Genomic DNA, 23,810 nt, shown 5'->3' with positions numbered 1-23,810 from the left:
TTTTATTTATATGGTGAAAAGGTTTGCGGCAAAAATACTTGTGGACAAGAGGTCTATGGTAAAGATGCTTATGGCAAAAGTACTTAGAACTGGCTGGAAGTTGCATTAAGGCAGAGTGGTTTGGGTTAGAATTCTTTCCTTTCTTTCCCATCTGATGGACTCTTCAATCTTAAATGAAGTTGATCTAGCTCAACTGTCAGGGCATAATGGAGGATGCAAAGTGTTTAGCAGGGCAGGCTCTGGAGTCAGACTTTGGTTCATATCCCAGCTCCATCACTAACCAGTGCTGTGACCTTTGGCCTGTTATTCATCTTCTCCAAGCCACAGATCCTACACTTGAAATAGGGTTATAAGAGTTCTTAATAGGGCTATTGTGAGAATTAAAGGCAATCCCATATCCCTTTGCATACAAATGAAAATACATTACTGTAATTATTTATGTCATGATCTTTCTTAGTAGATAAAGACCTCCTTTAAGATGGTCAGGGTTTTTTTGTTTGTTTGTTTGTTTTTCTTTTGTTTTTCATTTATACATCCCAAGTAAATATACATGACATCTAGTACTCAACAAAGCCCTTAAAAATGTTAGTTAAGTATAATCAGAACATATATCTCCGGCTGGGATTTCTAGATATTAAGTTGTCAAAGTCAGCAAAAAACCCATGAAGACAGCAAAATTGCCTTTCTCATGGTTACTAACTCTCTACCACTGTAGGCCCTGAAGTCATCATGCCAGGCAGACTTCCTGATTTGAAGAGAGATTTCTGCTTTTCTCTGTCTAGACAAAGAATTTTAAGGCTGTATTTAGTTGCCTCCTGTTTTAATGTCAGACTTGCCCTTGCCCTCCCCCCGTTATGTGTTAAACAGCTCTGCTTTGACAGCTTGATGTAAACTGAACTAATCTGTTGTTTTTGTCTTCTTGACCCAATCTAACAGATAATTTCATGTCTTGTAGACAAAACAACTGGTTGACTCAATAGGGTAAAATTCAGTCAACTGTTTAAAAAACTTTAAACAACTGATATAGTGACATGTCTCACACTGCTTTATTGTCTCAAATTTGATACTGATTTAGTTGTGTTTATTTTGCTTTACGTTAAAGCCAGTGTGGTCTATAAAAATATTAAGGGTTTTAAAAAAAGTAGAGACTGGATCCTAACAGTGATTTACTACAAATAAACTGCAATATGAAATTATTGCTTACCAAGTATTTTGTGAGGATAATTATGAAATACGTGAACACACTTCTGGAGGAGCAAAGAGTCTTAAAATTAAATTAAGACAGCTAATAATTTCTCTTTTAACATATTATTTATGAAGATTCATCTACTATATGTGAATACATATTTATTCCCTAAGAACCTACTAAAGATAATTTAATGGATTGCTTGGTTTGTTAAGTTGGCCTCATCTAAGGCAAAGATTTATAAATCAGTCAGGAGTTCAAGAAAAGATGGAATGAGGAGACAGGTTGCTTTGATGAGAGACACGGGAGTTAATATTCTGATATGTGACATAACTGGAAATGATTTGGCAATTGGACAAGAGAGTTGTCTCTTTTATTAGCACACTCAAACAGCAGCAGAAAAACAACCTTCCATTTGATTCTTACCGAGATTTATTGTTTTTAATAATGCCACTTTTCAGAAGTATAGTCATGTGTTCACTTAGACAGGCTAACAAAGTGAAAACTTGTATGTGATGCAAAGTACCCTTTGGGCATAGATTAAGACAGATATAGTGCAGTGACAAGTCAAGTCAAATGCCCACAGCAGACAACAAATCTCAGCCTCCCTTTCCCATGATCTGGCTCCCATTTTGTACCATAGAACCCACAATGGAAATCTGGCAAAACATAGAACACAGATGGCTACCAACTGACATGAAAAGTAAATTTTATTAAACATGTTTACATACATGAGTTGTTCATTTTAAAAGCACAGGGGAGTGTTAAGACAAGTGGTCAAAATAGAAAGATACTACCCAATTATAATTAGTTGATTGTTGGCCACTAAGACAGAACGGAATCTAGTAGAAGTGCACCAATGCTTCAGTTCTTCCTGCTCAGCATGGTGAGTATAGTGGTCAATCTGTGCCCTGTGGAATGATGGGCAGATAATTCTGGTATGTGTAAATAATAATAAATAATTCACTTGGTGCAGGCAGTATGTCTATGGATTAAAACCTAGTGTGTAACACAGTGTCTACATGTGGTACAGCCCCACGGTAGGAATCTACACCAAAATATTAATTAGAAGGAATTTGGTCCATACTACATCACATTTTCCAGAGGGTAAAAAATAAAGTCCATCTATAGACATTTCACCCCAAACTCACAGACGGAGTATGGCTAAAACCTGCAAAATGTCTATAACAAAAATGGATGGCTTAGATTTCTTGGTTATTTCAGTAGAGTAATTAACGAGCAAACTGTACAAGTACATGCAACATACAAGCTGGCCTAAGGTGGAACTAACATACATTATTAAATAACCTTTTTTTTTCATTTTTTCTTTTCTTTATTCTTTTTCTTTCTTTTCCTTTCTTTTTCTTCTTCTTTTTTTTATTTTTTCTTTTTTTTTTTTACAAAACGTGCATGCAGCTTTGAACAGTTCCAAGTCATGCTGCTCTATTTGTGTGATCACAAAAACTGAATGACTCATAAAAGGAGGGAGAACATATCAATGCATCTGCAGAGTCTGCAGTTTGTAGCACTTATATAGAATGTCACAAGGGAAATTCAAGGCCAAGAAAAACTCAAATGAAGAAAATGCAAGTTGAAATTTGACTGTTTTATTCCCCCCACCCCAGAAGTAAGATACTTTGCATTAAAAAATCAAGCTTTGTGCTTGCATCGATCTCAAAGAAATGTAAACTAAAATTTGATAAAAACATCACTTTAGTGCAGAATATTTCAACTGGAATTTCCAGTGGAATACTGGACAGCTCATACCATGCTCTTTCTGGGGCAGATGGGTATGTCTACGTGGAGACATGGCCGAGAGGCCTGGGCATAACTGTAAGTGTTTTCAGCTCAAATCTGTTTCTAGTTTTTAGTCACCATTTTGGGGAGTCAAAAGTATGGTTTATACACATGAGCATATACTTTTTTGGGGGGATATCAGAAAGAAGAAGTTATTATGAGGAGAGTTTCCAAAGTACAGTTATGTGGTTAGTTTTAATTCCCAGCATTTGTTGCAGGTTGACTTCTTTAAAAATCTTCCATGGAGAACAATGGAAAACATAAATTAATTTTTGAGAATGTAAACAGATTATTCGTTAAAAAAAGTGATTCTATGATTATTTGTTTTAGAAGATAACTTTTTGTTTTCTGGGTTTCCACACATAAGACTGAAGTATTATAAAATGAAAGCCAGTGAAACCCTTCATTGGCCTCATCTTGCCTAGTTGTTGAACACTTTGGGGAGATGCCACAGAGACTGCTTCAGCCCTTTTTTGGTGCTTTTGGGAAAAGAAAGGAAAGGTCTTTGTAAGCATCATGAGGCCTGTCATGACATATCCAAAAACTAGTGGAAATAACAAATACAGTGAAAAATAAAACAAAACAGATCAAGAAACCAAAACCCAACAAATAATACACAAATAAAACACACAGAAGAACAAAATTTCTCAAACACCAAGGAAATAACACTGCTTGTGGTCTGTGCAGAAATGTGTAAAATACAACTTTTCAGAGTGAGAGTTTCCAGTTTGTTCAATTTGGGGTGCGCGCGTGTGTGTATGTGTGTGTGTGTTTGTGTGTGTGTATTTGACGTTTCCTCTTTTTCTGTTTGCTCGAAGCATCAGTGACTCTCACTAGCATGTTGACTCTTACTATAATTTGATAGACTGTCTTGTTCTGTCATATGAAGCCAGGTTCTAAACAACAAGTGGGACATATTATTGAAAACTACTACAGGCAAAACACAAGTTGATTGTCTGTCTCCAACAATGCTTTTGATCATGAAATATCTGGTTCAGATTATTATCCTGAAAGGTAGAGTTTCACTGGAATGACTCTTGTATGAGTTCACTATGAGCGGATGCAGGGAGGACCAGTTGAACTTTCCAGAGATGACTGGGAAGCCCGGCGGGTCAGGGGAGTGAGTGTGGGATCCACCAGGGATGATGGTGGGAACAACTTGTACCATCCAATTACCATACTGGAGAGATCAAGTTCTTCCAGCAAGATCTGTGCCACACCCATAAAGCATTTATGGTCCATTCTGCCATAGTCCCCCCAGACGATCACCTGCAGAGACAGAGAAATGCCATACAACTTGAAGGGCTCTTTTTTTCATATTTGAAGGCTAAAAACAACTATTCTGTAAAAGTGGGCCAATCAGTGAAGCAGAGGAAATGAATATAACTGACACCAAAGAGGAAGAACAGATAGAAAGATACTAACATTAAAGTGCTCAAAGAGACACTATATGATAATTTTTAGATTTGATAATGTTTCCCTATCAGTGAGGGATATTATCTACATAAACCATGTTAAAGAAGTAAATATGTAAGTTTATTTACCTATCTTATCTAATAAGTCATGTGCAGGGCCAGATAAATAAAAATTAAAATTTGTATAAATTAGCAGAGCAAAACGACATAATTCAGTGTACAGAGGAGTGTGTATATGGATGATGATGGAGCATGTGTATGTATGTATATGATCACGGATTATGTACAAAGAATGAGGACATTCATTACATTTCTTTTACATTATGTACTTGTTAGTGATGTGGCAGGTTGAAAAATAATTGTAAGCCAGTGCCTTCTGAGCATCTGCCTGACTATTCTGATTTGATCAGATGATTAATAAGTCCTATTGCTTACAGGCAGTTAGTACAATCTGGGTCAACTCCTATTGGCATCAGATAAGCATTCCATTACACTTACTCCTACTAGGTTCTGTTTTCCAATCCTTTGGTCATCTATAAAGGTTCTCAACTGAAATCATTCACCAGCTTACAGGACTGCTGAAACTTGCCTTTTCAATTTACTGAGTAATTTTGCCAAATTATTTAATCTCTGTGATCCTCATACATAATCTGTATAATGGGGATTATGATATTTTATGCACACAATAGTTAAAATGTTTAAAAGAAGTGTATGTTTAAAAGAATGTATGGGGGTGTCTGGGTGGTGCAGTCAGTTGACCATCGGATTCTTGGTTTTGGCTCAAGTCAGGGTCTTGGGGTTGTGAAATGGAGCCCTGCATCGGGCTCTGTGCTCAGCATGGAGTCTGCTTGGGATTCTCTCTTCCTCTGCACATCCCCCCTGCTCTCTCTAAAATAAATAAATCTAAAAAAAATAAGTAATGTAATAGAATTACTTAATATGTCCGATATTCACCAGTCATGAATATTCTCTTTTTCTTTCCTTTCTTCCTTTTTGTATCCCATGTCTGGCACATAGCAATGCTCAATAAATCATTGCATCATTTGCCTTGATTATCTATCTATCTACCTACCTACCTAGCCAGCTATCTGGCCTGAGAAGAGGGGGTGTGAGAGCAGGACAAAAACGGAAGGAGAGGATGGGGAGAAGGAAAAAAAAAAAGGGAGATAAAATAAAAATTATGTTTTCCATTAGATTCATCAGATATTTTTAATACTACATATTGTTTATACTGTAATTTAACAATTTGTCTTTTTCTACTCAAAGATGTTAGACATTTCTCCTTACTGAAATTTATTCTTTTCATGTTTTACCACCTCTTCAGTGTTTATATGAATAATTTGGACATTATAATGTAAAAACTCAAACTTTTACCAACCTGAAGAACTTTACCCTGCGGACTTTCGTCAAAAACCAGGGACTGTTGATATAAAGGATCAAGGGTTTTTCGTGCAATTCTTGTCTTCTTTTTGGCTATACAGGCCCCGTTTTCCAAAAGATATACTTTGACGTATGGAGCTGAACAAAGTAATATTTAACATATAAGAAGTTAATCCTTCAGTGAAATTGATTTGGAGAATGCTTTATTAGAGAATTAGAGATGTTTATTGAAAAGTTCCCCATTGATTATTTAAATCATTTTAAATTTCCAGTGCTCCATAAATTCTATTCTTTAAAACTCTTATGTTACCACTAGGCATTTTCTTCATTTCAAGTAAATGTATGCAAAGTTAATCTAAGACTGACTGACCTGAGATATAGCTGGCTTCACAATTCAGGTGTATAACTTAAAGCCCATTGTTCCCTTTTTATGCTTAGAACTAAAAAAAAAAAAATTCCTTTTCATTTGTGAATGTGCAGAAAAAAAACACAAGCTAAGAAACAATCATAACTAAACTTTTCTTAATTTGATAATACTCTTCCTTATCCTTTCTGCAGAATAATTGTGCAAGGAAAACACAAATCCGTTTTTATAGAATCAAAGAATACAGAAAAGCTGCTTTTTTAATAATTCAGATGATGTGAAGTGGAGCATATAGAATTCAAGTGCAGCAAATATTTTGATTTTTTTTGCTTATGTCAGATTATCTTGTCCAAACTCAGTACCACCTTTCCTTACCAGGTGTAGACTTGGAACCAGGTTTTTGCGTGAGACTTCGTGCTCTAATAACTTCAACTTCTAATTGGCCCTTTTTATCCTCCATTCCAATTTGTATGTCACCTGCAAGTGGAAAGGAAACAAAATGTTTCAGTTTCTTTGCAGTTACACAGAGTTGAAAAAATAGAGGTATACGACAGACCCCATGATCCTCATGATCTTGATAAAAACCCTAATACTTAGAACCCCAGCTTTCACTTTTATTCCCCTGCCTCCAATCAGGTTTTGAAATGTTTCTCATTATTTTTCTGGTACTAATCCACATTATAAGTATCTCAAATTAGTTTAAAAATCACTTAATTACAATAATACTCAAGTATTTAAGTTATTCTTATACTCTGGTAAGATTTTTCTTTTTTTAAAAAAAGATTTACTTATTTAGTTATTTGAGAGAGAGAGAGAGAGCATGCACAAGAAGGGGAAGCAGCAGAGGGAGAAGCAGGCTCCCCACTAAGCAGGGAGCCCAATGAGGGGCTCTATCCTAGGACTCCAGAATCATGACCTGAGCTGAAGGAAGATGTTCAACCAACTGAGCCACCCAGGCTCCCCAAAGAGCACAAACAGAAAGAACAGCAGGCAGAGAGAGAGGGAGAAACAGGCTCCCCACTGAGCAGAGAGCCTGACATGGAGCTTGATCCCAGGACCCTGGAATCATGACTTGAGCCGAAGGCAGGAGCTTAACCAATTGAGCCAGCCAGGTGTCTGGTAAGATTTCTTATCCTTTATATAACCTAGTATATAATACTTTTTAGTAAAAAAAAAGTATAATTATCTATATTTTCATTATCTAGAGAAAACCACTATTAATGTTTGGGTGAACATCCTAGCAACCTCATAAATACTTTCTCTTTCTTTAATTAACTCCCTTCCTCCCTTCATTCCTTTCTTTCTCTCTCCCTACCTACCTACCTACCTACCTACCTACCTACCTACCTATCTCTATCATGACCATATATCCTCAGTTGACTATATGGACCAGTGAATGGGCATGTCATTACCTGTTTAACAAGATCCCTGTTGATGGAAATATCTATGGTTAGGTAGGTTATCTATCATAGGTTATATATGTTGTTGCTATTATAAATAGCACCACAATGAACAGCTTAATACAGAATTTTGATTTTGTATTCTGTATTCTTAATACAGAATTTTTTATTTCTAATTTTTTCTTAGTTAAATCATCTCTATTTTCTCAGTTGTGAATTCTCTTTATTTGCCAGGTCAGTTGATCAATTCTGTGGCTCTGGATTGTTCATTAGTTTTTTATAACTCTGTTTCAGACCTCAGCTCCCAGATGTCTCTTTTGTTTTTGTTTTAATGACATAGACACATAGTTAAAAAGTCAAACTGTTCCGTAAGTCTTGTTATTAGTATAAAAGATTCCCATTCTCTCTCCCAACTTGCAGCCTTCCAAAGGTCACTGCCTTCAGAATTTTCAATATTTTTATCTGACTTATTATTTTATGACTTGGCATTTCCCTATTTCTAAATACTATATATAATATATATATATGTGTGTGTGTGTGTATACATATATATTATAAAATACTATAATAAAAATAAAATACTATAATAAAAATAAAAATACTTATATATATATATATATAAGGTTTTATTCATTCATTCATGAGAGACACACAGAGAGAGAGAGAGAAAGAGAGAGACAGAGACAGAGACACAGGCAGAAGGAGAAGTAGGCTCCATGCAGGGAGCCTGATGTCTCCAGGAGCAAGCCCTGGGCTGAAGGTGGCACTAAACCACTGAGCCACCTGGGCTGCCCTAAATACTATACTTATAAGGTATTTTCCTATTTTTCAGTTTTAGATATTATTACTGGCTTCTATCTTCAATCTCCCTCACTCCCTTCCTACTCCCACCATATACTTGACACTTTGTCATTATCCCAATATTAGACTATATAATTATGATTATGTAATTTTTTAAGTTCACCTAGCTCATGTTGTTGAGGTATACCCTCTGGTAACTTTCTGAGCAATGTTGTGTATGAGGAAAATGTTTTGAGACCTTTCTTTGTCAAAGATTTATGACTAACTTTATTCACTTTGCATCATGTCTTAAGTTAGAAACAGGCATCAGAAATTAGAATAGTCATTTGAAACCAGCAATACCCCTGCTAAAATGTTGCTTCTCGCTTATATTAATAATACTTTATTTTTTAATGTTTTATTTATTTATTTATTTGAGAGAGAGACAGTGCAAAAGCAAGAGCAATGGGGAGGGGTAGAGGGAGAAGCAGACGCCCTGCTGAGCAAGGAGCCAGATGTGGGGGGACTCCATCCCAGGATCCTGGGATCATGATCTGAGCTAAAGGCAGATGCTTAACAGACTGAGCCACCCAGAGGCCCACTATTATGATACTTTAAATGACCTTGTCAATCATGAAACATCAATTTTCTTATGGAAAAAAAAATAATTCCTACCCATTGCAGGGGTGGCAAGGGTTTGACGGCCAACTAGCTGAGCTGGTCCCAATCCATCAAGAAAATCACTGAATTGACTGTCTGCTCCTAGTCGTACTCCAGGAAATATTAAGCTATTAGCAAAGAAAAAAGAAATCAAAATGTTAGATCTTTTAAAATTCTTTTCATTAGCTTCCATTTGACTCCTAATTCTCTTCATGAGTCATAAACATTAGACAGTTTACATTGATTCTTTGCATTCATTGCCTCTGAACCAAGTATATGAAGCTCAGCACTGATTGAGAAAAGGTCTAAATAAATTCTCAAGTTAAGAGCTGATATTCTATTCAGAAGGGCTTAGCTACAGTTGATATACTAAGTTTTCTGGACATTTACAAATACAAATCCCTACATAAACATATTGCTGACATAAAATATAAGATGCAAATTTTTATATAATGAATTTCACATAAATGTTCATGAACATTAAGTAACATTTATGCTAAATTTAAAAAATGCCTGATAATTTCTTCAACAAATGTGATAGTACAGTACAAGTTCTTATTTACAAGCAAAACTTGTTTAATTTATTCTTTTTTTAGAGAACTACATTTTTATATTATCTGAGATTTTCATTCAGTTCAAATGGAAAAGAATTGATTAGACTATGTTCATTTCTTACTACATTTTGACTGCCTGAATTCCCTGGGCTGAAGCTCCAGCAGGGAGTGACTATGCTCTTCTGGTTTATTGATGTATCCTGGGCAACAAGAACCATCCTTGCTATGTAGCTGGACTTCAGTAAGGATTTTTTGAATAAGCACATATCTATAGAGATTTATTGTTTCCAGTATACTTTCTCACATATTATTTCCTCACAATCAAGGGAATGGGTGGGGGGACATACTATTATGACATCCAGAGACTATGAAAATCAATCTGTGAGAGGTTAAGTGGTTTATCCACAATGTAGATAAATATTGATTTATTAATTTTATATCAGAAAATAATGTCTCTGGTCTTTCATTTGCACATTGCATTATAATACTTCATCAATACTGGCATTTTGTCAGCAAGTTCATCTCCATAATTTTCGTTCCTGCTTATTTTTGGTCTTAGCTATATCTTGTTGGGAGTGTGCATACCAATCATTTAATCAAATAAACACACCTTTCTAGTGTAAAGCATGTCATGAACAACTTGGCATAATTTTATTTCATTTTCTGAGCAAAATAAAAAAGTGCCAGTAAAGTAAAATAAATTATTACTTTCAGATTGGTAAATGAGATTTTTGAATGGCAATAAATGAATATAGAAAATTTGTACACAGTCAATCCCCAAGTAACCCACTGCAGAATAATGATTACTTAGTTGTAAGATCTATAACCTCAGTAAAAGTTTGGTTTTATCAGAAAAATTCTCAAGCATAGAAAAAAGCAAGGTTTTCTGCAAGATCTTTATGGAAAAGCAAGTAAGCAAAACACAAATTGAGTTATACTTTTTTCAAGATTAATTAATTTCAAAATAACTAAAACTCTTTAACCAGAAAAATAATGAGTAAGATAAATTCTGGGCTGTTTTCCTAAGATAAAGATGAGTTAGTGATGTTTTTAAAAACAAAAAAAATTTAAGTAGCTATTATGAGAGTGTAAGACTTCCAACAATTCAGAACCCAAAACAGTCTGGAGAAAAGTAGGAATATAGGAAATTAGTTCTCACTTCTAAATTTTTTTTTAAAGATTTTATTTATTTATTCATGAGAGACTCAGAGAGATAGCGAGGCAGAGACATAGGCAAAGGGAGAAGCAGGCTCCATGCAGGGAGCCTTATGCAGGACTCGGTCCCAGGACTCCAGGATTGCGCCCTGAGCTGAAGGCAGACACATAACCACTGAGCCACCCAGGTGTCCCTCATTTCTAAATTTTAATTCAGATTTTAGTGTCTTAGCCCGACAATGAGTTTCCTCACATGAAATAATACATTAAATGTGGCAATTCTACAATAAACATCCGGTTATGGACTGTTCTGAACTTTTTGGGATGATGGAGATCACTTTATTCATGTTAGCCCAGATTTTCTTCATACCTTTGAAAGTTCTGAGTGACCAGGAGAGGTGTGTCCCTGCATACGTATCACAAGAGATAAGGCTGTTTTAGAAGGGTTGAACTCCTAGTAAATAAAGAATCTGTACCATAACCATTGGCAGCTTTGTTATTTTACCCATGACTACACAAACCATGGTCCTAAAGCCATACAGAGGTGCTAATATCACTTACTTTCCCTCGGAGCTGTAACTGTTGATGCTGCCATCAGTAGACTCTCGACTTGGTTGCCTTACCATCTTCCTCATTTCAGCTGCCATTCCTGTTTCTGTGCTTCTCTGGATGGTACTTTTTAACTTCTTGTGGCCTGATTCTGACAAGAAAGAGTAAAAGAAACTCTTAAGTTTTGTCTGGACAGTTTCTCCCTGAGTACTGATTGATTCTGCAAATAAAATAATTATGCATAAAATTAAATGCTTACTCGGAAAAAGAGAGTCTAAGAGAATAATCTGATTAGCTAAATCTCTTTGCCAACATATGCTTTGGCCAAGAGGGGTAGCAGTGGAAGGTAGACCACTGCCTCAGTTCCAGAGACTACTTGAATCTCAGTGAACCAAAATGAATTTATTGACTTATTGCTGCTCAAGTTATCAACTGCAGTGAAAAACGATTTGCTACTGAACTGTCTTATGTGGAAATATAATGCTGAACAAAACAAAAGGTTTTTCCCAATCTGGAGTGTTCTGAACAGACCTAAATGAACAGGCCTTGTCCTTTTTTTTTTTTCTAAGATTTTATTTATTTATTCAGAGACAGAGAGACAGAGAGGAGAGAGAGAGAGAGAGAGAGAGAGAGGCAGAGACACAGGCGGAGGGAGAAGCAGGCTCCATGCAGGGAGCCCGAGGTGGGACTTGATCCCGGGACTCCAGGATCACGCCCTGGGCTGAAGGCGGCACTAAACCCACTAAACCGTTGAGCCACCGGGGCTGCCCCAGGCCTTGTCCTTTAAAGGGGAAGAGACACAGGGAAGCAAATATGAAAAATAACCAGTTTTGGCCGTTTCTCAGCAATCTCATAAAGAGAAACAGTAGTGTTTTATTTAATGATTTTCGAAACACTTTACCATACATATTCTTTATTGAGATGGCACATAGGAGGCATGTGCCTTTATGGAGGTAGAACAGGTATATCTTAACTCCAAGCCTTTATGGCTCTCTCATTGGTTTTTTGTCTCAGCTGCGTGACTTCTGTCTGGCAGTTTTGGGTGTGAGTCTCTTTTGGTATTGTGAATTATAATGGCTGATCATTTTCTTGATAAACTCTAAGTTCAGAGCAACTTCATCAAGCCACTTTGAAATGCACTAACTGGCATTCTATTCATAGCATGGAAATTAAATTCTAAAACATTTGTTTGATTAAAGCAATATCAAAAGGTTAGACAAACACTTAGTCTTTTAATACCTGCCACACATTTTCCATCCACACATCTGATATGAATTTCTGGTTTTCTTTCAGTTTTTCATATAGTATCATTTAATAGCCATTAATATATGAAAAAAGCTCTATATGCATAACCATGTATGTGCGTACACACACAAACTCTTCAACCCTCATACAGCCTCTGTAAAGCAGATGCTTCAAAACACTCATAAATAAACTATAGGAAACACTGCATGTTTTCCTGATTTTTTGGTCACTGTAATCTTGTAGATTATTTAATAAAAAAATTGGTTATACTATGTTCAGAATGCTGAATATTCTCTACATAAGAGCCACAGGAGTTTCTTAAAAACATAAATCTGAATATGTCATTCCCTTGCTTAAGAGTTTGTGCTTTTCTATTAACAAAATTAAAAGAAAATCCAAAACTGTTACTATGGCCCATAAAATGCCACATAACCTAACCCTTGCTCACCTCTCAGATCTCACACTGCCTCTCATTCCTGTGATCACTTGTCTCCAGTCACACAGTCTTCCCACATTTTCTTGAACACTCCAAGCACGCTGCTTTCCTGTCTTTCCCTTCTGACTTTCTTGCCTTGCCCCCTCACTTTATTCAAGTCTCTGTGCCAATGTCACCCCCTCAGAGAGGCTTTTACTGATGCTTATCACTTTCTATCTCCTTGCTATGCTTGACATTTCTTTATAGCACTGCTCTGTCATTAAATTTCTATTTGTTTGCTGCCTGTTTCCCCAATTAGAATGCCATCTTTATGAGGAGAGGGACATTGTGAATGTTGCTCACTGTTATCCTTAGTATCTAGAACATTGGTATAAACTCAATAGCAAGATCACACATTTTCCTCATTCCTTAATACAAACATGTCTATATCTATTTTTTTTTAATGATTGCACCATTAGGTGGCATCATAATTAAGCCATCTCCTAACTGAGGAGCATTGGGATGTTTCTTGTTGTTACAGGAGAGTTTTTATAGAACAAATTTCCAGAAGTTGAATACCAGTGAAAGGATAGGAAATCTGTTTAATCTTAATAGCTATTTCTAAATCGCCAAATAGAAACATTATAGTAATTTAAATCACTGCTACCAACATTCATATGGATGTACCCATTTTTCCAACTAAGGCTCAGGGATTCTCTACTTTTCCAAACCCTTCTAGTCTCTGTCTTGCCTATTTGACTCATCCTCGTAGAATTTGTACAATTACTGAATGCAGTGAATTCATTTATGGACATTCTAATGCTGTTTTTTATTTATATATTTATTTGTTTGTATATTGTGCCTCCTTCTCAAAATGTAGTTCCTTTATGAAGTCACTATGGTAGAACAACATTTCATTCACACACACACATATTGACTAGATTCCACTTGCAGAGTAAAGGCAAGCCCCAAGGGCGTATTATGAAAGCAAGCTAAGTGGAATTATGCAAGTGTTTCCCTGAAGCAGCAGGAGGCAATAAACCCAGGGTTGAACACCAAATTCTTATTGAGAACAAGGACTATCACAGCTAGGAAAATGAGGGCAAATTTTAAATCTAAATGGTGAGATGATGCTGGAAATTGGAGGAGAACAGTTAAGATCAATAGTGGGGAGGTTCAGGTCATTCATTCATCAGTTTTTCATTTATCCATCCATTCAACAAATATTTACTAGTACTTGTGATATGTACACGCTGCTCTAGGTGCTGGGGACATGATGAATGACAAATTTCCTGCTATCATGGAGCTGACATTCTAGTGTGTGTATACAATCAAGACGATGGACGAATAAATATATTCTTGGTAATAATTGCTATGGAAAAAAAAACAGGTAGGATGGGGGAGGGTATAAAAAGTGACAAGGTAGAGCAGCAACGGTTTTATTATAAAGGGGTGAGGGTTTCATTAATCATCAGTGTGGAGGAAGTGACAACACAATCCATGAGGGAACAGGGAAGAAACACCCCTGGTGGGACTGGTAGTGGTGACTGGTGGGGAGGCTGTGAGTAATGGTGGTCAGGAGAGGGCCCCTGTCTTCTTGGTCCTGCACAACTTTCCTCTGTAGTCTTTCCAATGTTGATGTTGGCTCTGGCCAAAAGGCTGTGTCACCAGAGATCTCAGGGCTCTGGGTACACTTGGAAGTGCAGGTGACAGGTGCAGAGTAGGCTCATCAAGTAGGCTATCATTTCCTAACACAGGGTTTCACAGAGTTGTCACTTATTACACATTTGTTCAATGAATGAAAAAAAAGTAGAATCTGTTAATTCGTTTATATTCTTTAATTGGGACATCAAGTATTCTTAAAGAAGGGTATATTTACAGGTTGCCCTAACATTCTTGGAACAGTTTTAAAACTTAATAGCTTCCAAAATGTAAATGCTACACACCTTGAGAAAACATCATTTGAGAAGTTGGTCATTGAACTTTCTTTTATACTTACTTACTTTTATGAATTTGAATAATATGTTTTTAATTGTAAAGTTTTTGTTTTAGTCCTTTTGAAGACAGCAAATAGGGACTGATACCTATCTCTTGTCTTATTCTTGTTAATAAATATCCAATAAAAAGATTTTTGATAAAAAAAAGATTTTTGATAAACTAAACAATTTTATAAAAGCCTAGGTAAAAACTGAATATAGTTCTAGCTACGAATCTGTCTTATTTAAATTCCCAACAGCTTTAATACCATTTAGAATGCAAGGATTGGAAAGAACTTTGTTTTGTAGATGTGGAAACTAATTTTGGAGAAGTATACCTCATGCAACAAATACTTGTTCAGCACTTACACTCAGCCCAGCCTTTTAACCAGATACTGGTGATACAGCAATGCACACAACAGACAAAAATCCCTCTCCTAATGGAATGTACATTTCTAATAAGTAAAACAATTTGCTCAAAATGATTTGCTAGTTACCAGCAGAAGCTGGATTAGATCTTCTGAATCTCAATTTTATGACCATTCCTTTATACCATAGTTTAGGAAAACACAAAGTCTAATCTCATTTATTTTATGAACAGAACAATGGTTTAGCTACATAGATATTTTCATGTACACAATTTCATATGGGCTTACAAATTCATTTAAAAACTTTGTTAAAATCATATATATTCTATGTAAACACAAATATATATAATTATCTGTATCTCTCTGTATATATGCTGTGATTATAGCATAAATATATGTTCCATATATGTAATTTAAAAAGTATCAATATAATGCATTAAACCATTAAATGAGATCACCATTATTTAACAATTATTTGTATCCATTGAAGGATCATCAACCTGGTTAAGACATGAAGTCTCCTATCAGATTATGACATGAAACCTTTGACTTGAAACTGCTGTCCCAAGTATTATATAAAGAACAAAGGGATTAGAAAATAGCCTATTTTAATACTCTATATTCATGAACACATGAAAAATTAGTAAAATCCATATAATTTGGGAACAATTATTTTCCCCTGCTTTGGAAAAACAACTTTCCTTTATATAATGTTCTGGAATGTATAATTAATTATTTCCCTCTTTTCATAGTAAGAGATGTATGTTATATTGAGAAACACCCTCACTGATACATTACTTTATTATGTAAATACTCATTAAGCAATAACTAATCTTTTTTTTTAAAGATTGTATTTATTTATTCATGAGAGACACAAAGAGAGTGGCAGAAACATAGGCAGAGGGAGAAGCAGGCTCCTGGCTTGTGGGGAGCCTGATGCAGGACTTGATCCTATGAGCTACCCAGGCACCAGCAAGTACCTAATCTAAGAGGCATTTTTCTAGGTGTTGGAGCTAGAACAGTAAGAAGACAGGATAGTGCATATAATACACAATTAAAACAAATAAGTTATGATAATTTTAGAACTGGTAATCATCATGGAAAAAAAGTAAACCAAAGCAGAATAGACTGTCCCAGTAGAGTGAGTTACTTTTGACCAGCTGGGCAGAAAAGGACACTTCTGGATCTAATGGAAGTATTATCCAGACAGAAGGAGCAAGTGCAAGACCTTGAGGAGTGATTGACTTTCCTTGGCTGGTCTGAGAAAGCTATGGGAAGCTGAAGTCATATGGATAAGGAGAAGATAGGGTGGAAGAGGGTGAAGGACAAGGTGGGGCATGGCCTGCTGGAAAAGACCTGGATTTTGTGCTGAGTGTACTGGGAGGCCACAGGGAAGGGTCAGGATATGATTTACAATTTTCAAAGGATCATTCTAGCTCTTATGTGCAGAATGAACTGTAGAAACTAGAAGTGGGAGCAGAGAAGAATTGGAAAGCTACTTTCCTACCTATGAAGAGAGATAAATAGTGGCTTAGGTTAGGGAAGCAGCAGTGGAGATAGGGAAAAGGGTAAGCTTTGATTATATTTTGAAGTGGATATGACAGTATTTGCTCTATTAGATGTACAAGAGGTTCAGAAAAAAACACATCAATTAACTTTCAGGTTTTTAGTTAACTAGTTAATAGTAGTGTCATTTACTGGAAAGGAAGAGGAATTCATTATGAGTGGTGAAAATGATGAGTTCTCTCTTGGATGTTTGAGGGGCTTCCTAAGTAGCCATGTGGAGAGTAAAGTAGGAAGTATGTGCATGAGTCAGGACCATGAGGGATAGGTCAACCAGTAGTTAGACAGACAGTATATACTGGCATGCAGATGGAATTAAAAATCTATCGCAGATGGAATTAAAATCTATCATAGTAAATGAAATAGGGAGGAAGTATAGAGAGAGATAAAAGGAGTAAGCAAAATAAAGCCTGGGGTATTTCCTATATTTAGAGAGGTCCAGAAGAAAATCAAGACTGTTAAAGAGCCTCAAGGGAAGATGTTTTAAGGCATGGGGTAAAATAGATAAGTGTCATGGTGCAGAAATCACAAGAATAAAGTGTTAGAAGTAAAAAAAAAAAAGTATTGTCTACTACCTAGAATTTTAGTAAGAAACAGTAAGAATTTTAGAAAGGCACCTGAGTGGCTCAGTCAGTTAAGCATCTGCCTTTGGGCGAGGTCATAATCTCAGGGTCCCAGGAACTAAATCCCATGTAGGACTCCCTGCTCTTGGGGAGTCTGCTTCTTCCTCTTCCTCTGCCTCTCCCCCATCCCCACCAGTGCTCAAGCACTCATTCTCTCCCTCTTTCAAATAAATAAATAAAATCTTAAAAAAAGAAAAAAGGCACAGACAGAAGTGATGATAGAGTTTGACTTCATGGAAATCACTGATTTCAAGAGTAGATTTGGTGAAGCAGTAGGGCTAGGAGTCTGAAAGGAATGGTCAGTCAGAAAAGAGAATGAGACACAGTAAGTAGAGGGAGTTTCCATGACTATTTTGAAAAGGTTTGTTGTGACTGAGAGGTAGGTTGGAGAATTGCATAGGATATGTAGAGGTTATCTACTTTTTAAGATATGTGACATTAGAGCCTGTTTCTATACAGATGGGAATGATCGAATGCACAAAACATTAAAATTTTTAGATCTAATATTATTGGTTGGAAAGGTGGATAAACATAGATAATGTCTGATAAATCATCATTCAAAGTATTCTCTAATGCCAAATGAATAGTCAGTTTCATCAATTAATTGGAAAAATCAGTAAAAGAATATCATTTAACTGATTAAACAGTTCAGATCCGAAAGATAAATGCAGTAATATCCTATTAGCTCACAAAGAAAAACTAGAAGTAGATGCAGTCTTTTGGTAATCCTGAAAATGAAACTGAGATCAGTGATAAAAATTAAATATTTTTTATGTACAGAGACAAAATTGTTATGTTTTTAAAAAGAAAAGTTGTTGTAGTTAATATGTTTTGGTCATTCATTCCCTTGTTTACTTATTCAACAAACTATTCTCGGAGTGTTTTGGCTCCAGTACCGTATATATGGAAGAGTAAAAAGGAGAGGCCTTAGCCGCAACCATGTTGTTGCCTAGTAGGAGAGACTGACACGCAGAAGTTTGTGATTCAGCATAATTAAAACAGAGGACTTATTTTATATTTATTTAGCTTTAGGTATTTGTTTTACGTATATTCAATAATATGGAGAGAGGAAGAAAAAGGGGAGAGAAGGAACAATTTAAACAGTGCGTGTGAGTCTGTGCTTGCTCTGCCACTAAATGAGCATGGAACCTGGTGAGATCAGGAGATGAGAAATGCAAATCTTCTCTTCCTTTACTTTGTTCCTGAAGATAATTCTGGTGCTTATGATGATCTCTAAAATAGGCTTCCTAAAAAAAAAAAAAACAAAAAACAAACCAACCACTTTATCTGGTGTTCAAACAAAGTAGCAGCAATTACAGTTAAACTCACAGTATTGGATATGCTGAGAGACTAGGTATCCAAGGGATTTGAAAAGGAAATTTTAACTCCATGCAGATGGTGGATGGGGGTGGTATTTGTATTTTAGGCTAAGAGAGCAGTATATTTAAAGGTCCTGACATGATAGAGAACATAGCCTCTTGAGAAAACTACATTTCCAGAATGACCAGGGTTCTGTCAATGATGAGAGTTGAAGCTAGAGGGATGGCAGGCGGGCAGGCTCACACGGGACCTTTCCTATAATGCTCTCAAGTGTACAGTATGTATCATTTGGGTGGCTGTTGTATTGTTATTTATTAATGTTGTTAATGATCTCAAGGTCTTGGTCTTCCTAATGCCAATATTATCCCAATAACGTTGTGTGTAATTTGTATTATATGCAATATGATATAGCAGTATTGTCAAAGGTCTTTAGTAATCATTCTCTAAAAGAAAGCATTCAGCAGTTCCCCTTTGTTGTCAGATGCTTCTAATGTTGTCATAACTACATAGAAATCTTTATAAGGTAGTCTGTTCTAATAGTGCCACGGTTTTTCTTTCTTAGTTTTTAAACAAACAAGTGTTCCTTTTGTGTTATGCCAAAGTTTTAAAAATGTATTTCATCCCAAACCAGATAAGTACAACTTGTAAAAATTTCATACATCTGAAGATTATTTTTACAAAATTGCATGAGGCCTCTTTGACTTTTTGGTCTCCCTCATTTATCCTCTATGTTAATCCTACAAGCAATAAAGTTCACAGCTTTCCTTTCCTCGTCTCATTTTCTAGAGAGATTTATAATGAAAGAAATAAAATAGTCAAGAAAATAAAAATAGTATCATTAAGAATATTTCTGTGAGATGATGGAATAAATTCCCTTAATGATATTTTCAGAATACTTCAAAATCTTTCTCAGTGATGTGCCTATCCTCTTTTATTTCACTGTCATAACCTGAAAGAGGTAGTTTTCTCTTGCTGCCATATACTTTAAGTTTTCTACAGATACAACTCTAGAAAAGGGATTCATGCATACTGAACACTGATCTGTATTTTTCCAGTTCTTCTGTGGCTAATAGTTATTCTCTGGTAGGAGACCCGGTATTGTTCTGAGCCAAGGTAATGCCTGTCTGTCCTATCTGCTCAGTTCATTCAACCACACTTGAGCTTTTCAGCAAAACATTTGCCAGTGTCACACTGAGTTTTCATTTTTCCTCTTGCCTGGCTGGTGAAAATGTAAGCAATAGCAAGTTCAAGATGCTCTTTTAAATAATCTTCATACTGAATTTAGTAAGGCTGCCAAAAAATATTTAGATGAAGAGGTTTATTGTCACTGAAACATACTACCTGTACCACATTCTATTTTGGGCAAAGCTGTAAGATGGGGGAGGTCAAAGCTGAACTTCTCACTGCTGCCAATTGATTTTGTAGCTTCAGTGTTTACAAAGAGTTTCCATATTATGGACTACTCCTCCCACCCCCGCCATTCATACGTTGAAAAAATAGATTGCTATTTCAGAATATGACTGAATTTGGTGACAGAGCCTTTAAAGGGTGATAAAGTTAAAATAACCCTGCTAGCGGGGGCTCGAATCCTCACCTTTTTGGTTTTCTTATGAGAAGAAGGCATTAGGACACAGAAAGGCACCATCATGTGAAGAGGGCAGCTGTTTGCAAGCCAAGAAGAGAGGCCTCAGAGGAAAGCAAACCTGCCCACACCTTGATCATAGACTTCTAGCATCTAGAACTGTGAGAATATAAATTTCTGTTATTTTAACTGCCCCATGTATGGTATTTTGTTATGGCCGCCTTAGCAAACTAATGCATCTAGGGAGTGGATATTGTTAGTTTAACACTCTAAAGCCATCCCCTTATTTATTCAATGTGATGATTTAAATATCTTTTAAAGCACCTATGGATATGTCATCACCTGAATGGTCTGAGGGTGAGATTAAGCCCCAAATAACAGGATGAATTTGTTTCAGATATCCTTGATTAAAAAAATGGTCTGAAGTATAGCTGAATATACCTAAATCATTTACCAACAATCCTTGAGGTTCAGAAAATAAGGCTTTATATATATTTTCCCAGGAGTAGTAAAAAAACACATTTAGATCAATTTTTTTTTCTATCTCCTTTAGCCTAAATTAATACCTTAGATGAATCTGGATTTCATTTATTGATTATAAACCTAGAATATCTCCTTACTATCAACCATTCTGGTTGTAAAAATAAAACAATAATTTAGGCTACATCTTGTTTTATTGTATATTTTTAATTTAAAAATTTTTGTTTAAATTCAGGGTATTGCTATTTAGAGAATCTTTCCTCCTATCCAGGTTCAAAAGGCAGCCTAAGATTCCAAGGGCTGGCTGAACAGGAAATTATTTGAGAGGTAATTCTGAAATCTGAATGTCTGGATTCAAGTACCAGCTTTACCATATGTTAGTTCTGTGGCTGTAGGCAGCTTACTTCACCTCTCTCTGTATGCCTCACCTTCCTCCATCTATGAAAGGGGAGGGATAATAATACCTAGCTCACAGGATAATTTTGAGTAGTAATTGAGATAATCCATGTAAAGCACTCAGGACAGTGTTCTGTACCTATTTAAGTTAAATATTGTTACAACAATAAGATCTCCAGTATTTTGTACAGATTAAGTTTTCAAGTTGAATGATGATAATTCCTCTTGCTCTACTGAAAGCACATGTTTCTGTGCATCATATTTAACTCAAAATATTTAGAATGAAGCATAATTAAATTGCAACATGTCACAGAGACTACTTGTGTCCCCAGTACCCATTCTGACCCTTTTATCTTAGTGATACAATTTCCCCATCCTACAAGCTAAAGACCAACTGCATATCCCTTTCCCTCTCCCCTCTTGATGGCATGGGGACATAATGGTGGGAGCTGCAGCAACTACTCTGGACCTCAAGATGGAAGCACTTGTTGAATTGGCACCTCCTGGATCCCTGACATGATGGAGCCACTATAACCCAGACTGGACTGTCCTGTTATATGACAGTATTCATTAAGCCACTGTATCTAAGGGTATCTTGTTACAGCAGCCTGTCCTGTATCATAGTACATAGTGCTCTAAATAAAATCAATAGGGGATTTAAAAAATTAGCAATTTTGTGAACAGTACTGTCAATACTTTAACTTTGGATAAGAAATTGGGGTTATATTAGATTGTTCCTCTATAGTTTTATATTTGGAAGAATAAGACTCTTCTAACAATAAAATTAATGGGAATTTTTCTTCCTTATGACATGTGAGAATATGCAGGGTTAGAAGGGGAGAAACTAGCAATAAATAATGTTCATTAAATATCATTACTGTAGATAGATCTTCTGGGAAAGATAGTAGAGTAGGAGGATCATCGGCTCACTTTGTCCCATGGGTACACCTAGATAACACCTACATCAGTGTAAATAACCCAGAAAATAACCTGAACACTGGCAGAACAGACTCTCCACAGCTAATGTAGAGAAGAGCCCACATTGAAGATGGTAGGAAGGGCAGAGATGGGTTGGGAGCCAAATGGACTCACAGGAGAGGCTGTGAGAGGGAGGAATGCTTTGGACATGAAGAGGGGAGAAGAGCACCAAGGTATGGGGACCCCACACTGGGAAAATGAGTTCCCATAACTTTGGCTTTGAAAAACAGAAGGGCCTAACTCTTTGAGTTCTTAAAACCAGTGGGGCTTAACACCTGGAACTTTTTTTTTTTTAAGATTTTATTTATTTATTCATGAGAGACACACACAGAGAGGCAGAGACATAAGGAGAGGGAGAAGTAGGCTCCATGCAAGGAGCCTGACGTGGGACTGGATCCTGGGTCTCCAGGACCACACCCTGAGCTGAAGGCGGCACTAAACCGCTGAGCCACTGGGGCTGCCCAACACTTGGAACTTTAAAAATCAGTGGGCTTGGCTCTGTGAGAGCTGGAGGGGAAGAAGAAACTGAGTCCTTACCCTTAAAGAGACAGCATAACAAACATCTCCACTGAGATACAGCACAGAAGCAGTAGTATGAAAATCACCTAGGGTATATAGGAAGGAGATTTGTTTACTAATTTCAGAGCATAGTGCTGGAGGGGCAGAGATCATTAGGAGACTTCTCCAAGAAAAAGAGAGCTGATGGATGCCATTTTCCTCCTTCATCCCCAAGCCTGGATACTCAGAACACCTATGGGAACCAGCACAGCATGAATACTCTTCATCCAGCTTGCTAACAGCATGCCCCCTCCCTTCTGCCCTGTACGCTATGTGGATTCACACTCTCCATCAAAGCTTATGCAGGAGTTTTTCTGGGTGGCTGCAGCTCTCTCCCCAGAGCAGACAGGCATGGACTTTGCTAACAGTGAGCTCCATACCTGTGCTCTCCTGCATACCTGCCCCCTCCAATACATTCTTGGCTACAGCCCGTCCAGAAGGTGTCACAAGTCCAGCAGGATGCAAGGAGCCCCTAGAGGGGTCAGTACCACTCCAAAGTGACTCCTGACCCAAGGAGAGGGGAAGATGACCACACATACCAGGCCAATTGTGGTCCCAACAGTGGGCTGGGGGCAGAGCTCTGGTCTGAATGAAAGCAGCACCCATCAGTGAAAGCTTTTCAGGAACAACACAGGGAAAATGCCATGTAGTTCAGTGCAACTACATCTCTGGCAAACTTCTGGTTTGACTCAACTCAAACCCAATGTGGCTTTAGACTGGCCCACTCACGACAAGGGACCAAATCCTGCCTACAACATGCAAAGAGAGTCATTGCAGATGACTGAAGGCAAAAGCGGCTCAGCCACAACAGCAGGGCACATGCAACACCCATAGGAGACACCCATGAAATGCCAGTTTCTGGTGAATGGGGGACATTGCACTGCAGGGTAATACAGGACCTCTTCTTCATAAGGCCATTACTTTTAAGAGCAGGAGATGTAGCTGACTTACCTAATACACAGAAACAGAGTTAGAAAAAATGAGACAGAGGAATATGTTCCAAATGAAAGAATAGGACAAAATCACAGCAAGAGAGCTAAATGAAATGGAGATAAGTAATATGCCT

General features: G+C 36.8%; 1 protein-coding gene across 15 annotated transcripts in view; it reads right to left on the bottom strand.

Moving 5' to 3' along the window:
• Positions 1-1,618: 1,618 nt before the first annotated feature.
• The window catches only part of RIMS1 (regulating synaptic membrane exocytosis 1), a 473,974-nt gene continuing 451,782 nt past the window's right edge, over positions 1,619-23,810 (bottom strand). For all 15 annotated transcript variants that reach the window (XM_055330491.1, XM_055330492.1, XM_055330500.1 and 12 more), the window contains 5 exons: positions 11,253-11,391; positions 8,998-9,110; positions 6,518-6,619; positions 5,777-5,916; positions 1,619-4,252 (listed from right to left, as the gene is read on the bottom strand). In XM_055330491.1, the coding sequence (XP_055186466.1) occupies positions 4,034-4,252; positions 5,777-5,916; positions 6,518-6,619; positions 8,998-9,110; positions 11,253-11,391 (713 nt within the window). In that variant the 3' untranslated portion in view covers positions 1,619-4,033. The remainder of the gene's footprint in view (positions 4,253-5,776; positions 5,917-6,517; positions 6,620-8,997; positions 9,111-11,252; positions 11,392-23,810) is intronic.

Source organism: Nyctereutes procyonoides, unplaced genomic scaffold, assembly GCF_905146905.1.
Source record: "Nyctereutes procyonoides isolate TBG_1078 unplaced genomic scaffold, NYPRO_anot_genome, whole genome shotgun sequence".
In the NCBI taxonomy this organism is placed as follows: domain Eukaryota; kingdom Metazoa; phylum Chordata; class Mammalia; order Carnivora; family Canidae; genus Nyctereutes; species Nyctereutes procyonoides.
The sequence above is the reverse complement of the archived record's forward strand: the minus strand, read 5'-3'. Positions and strand labels throughout refer to the sequence as shown.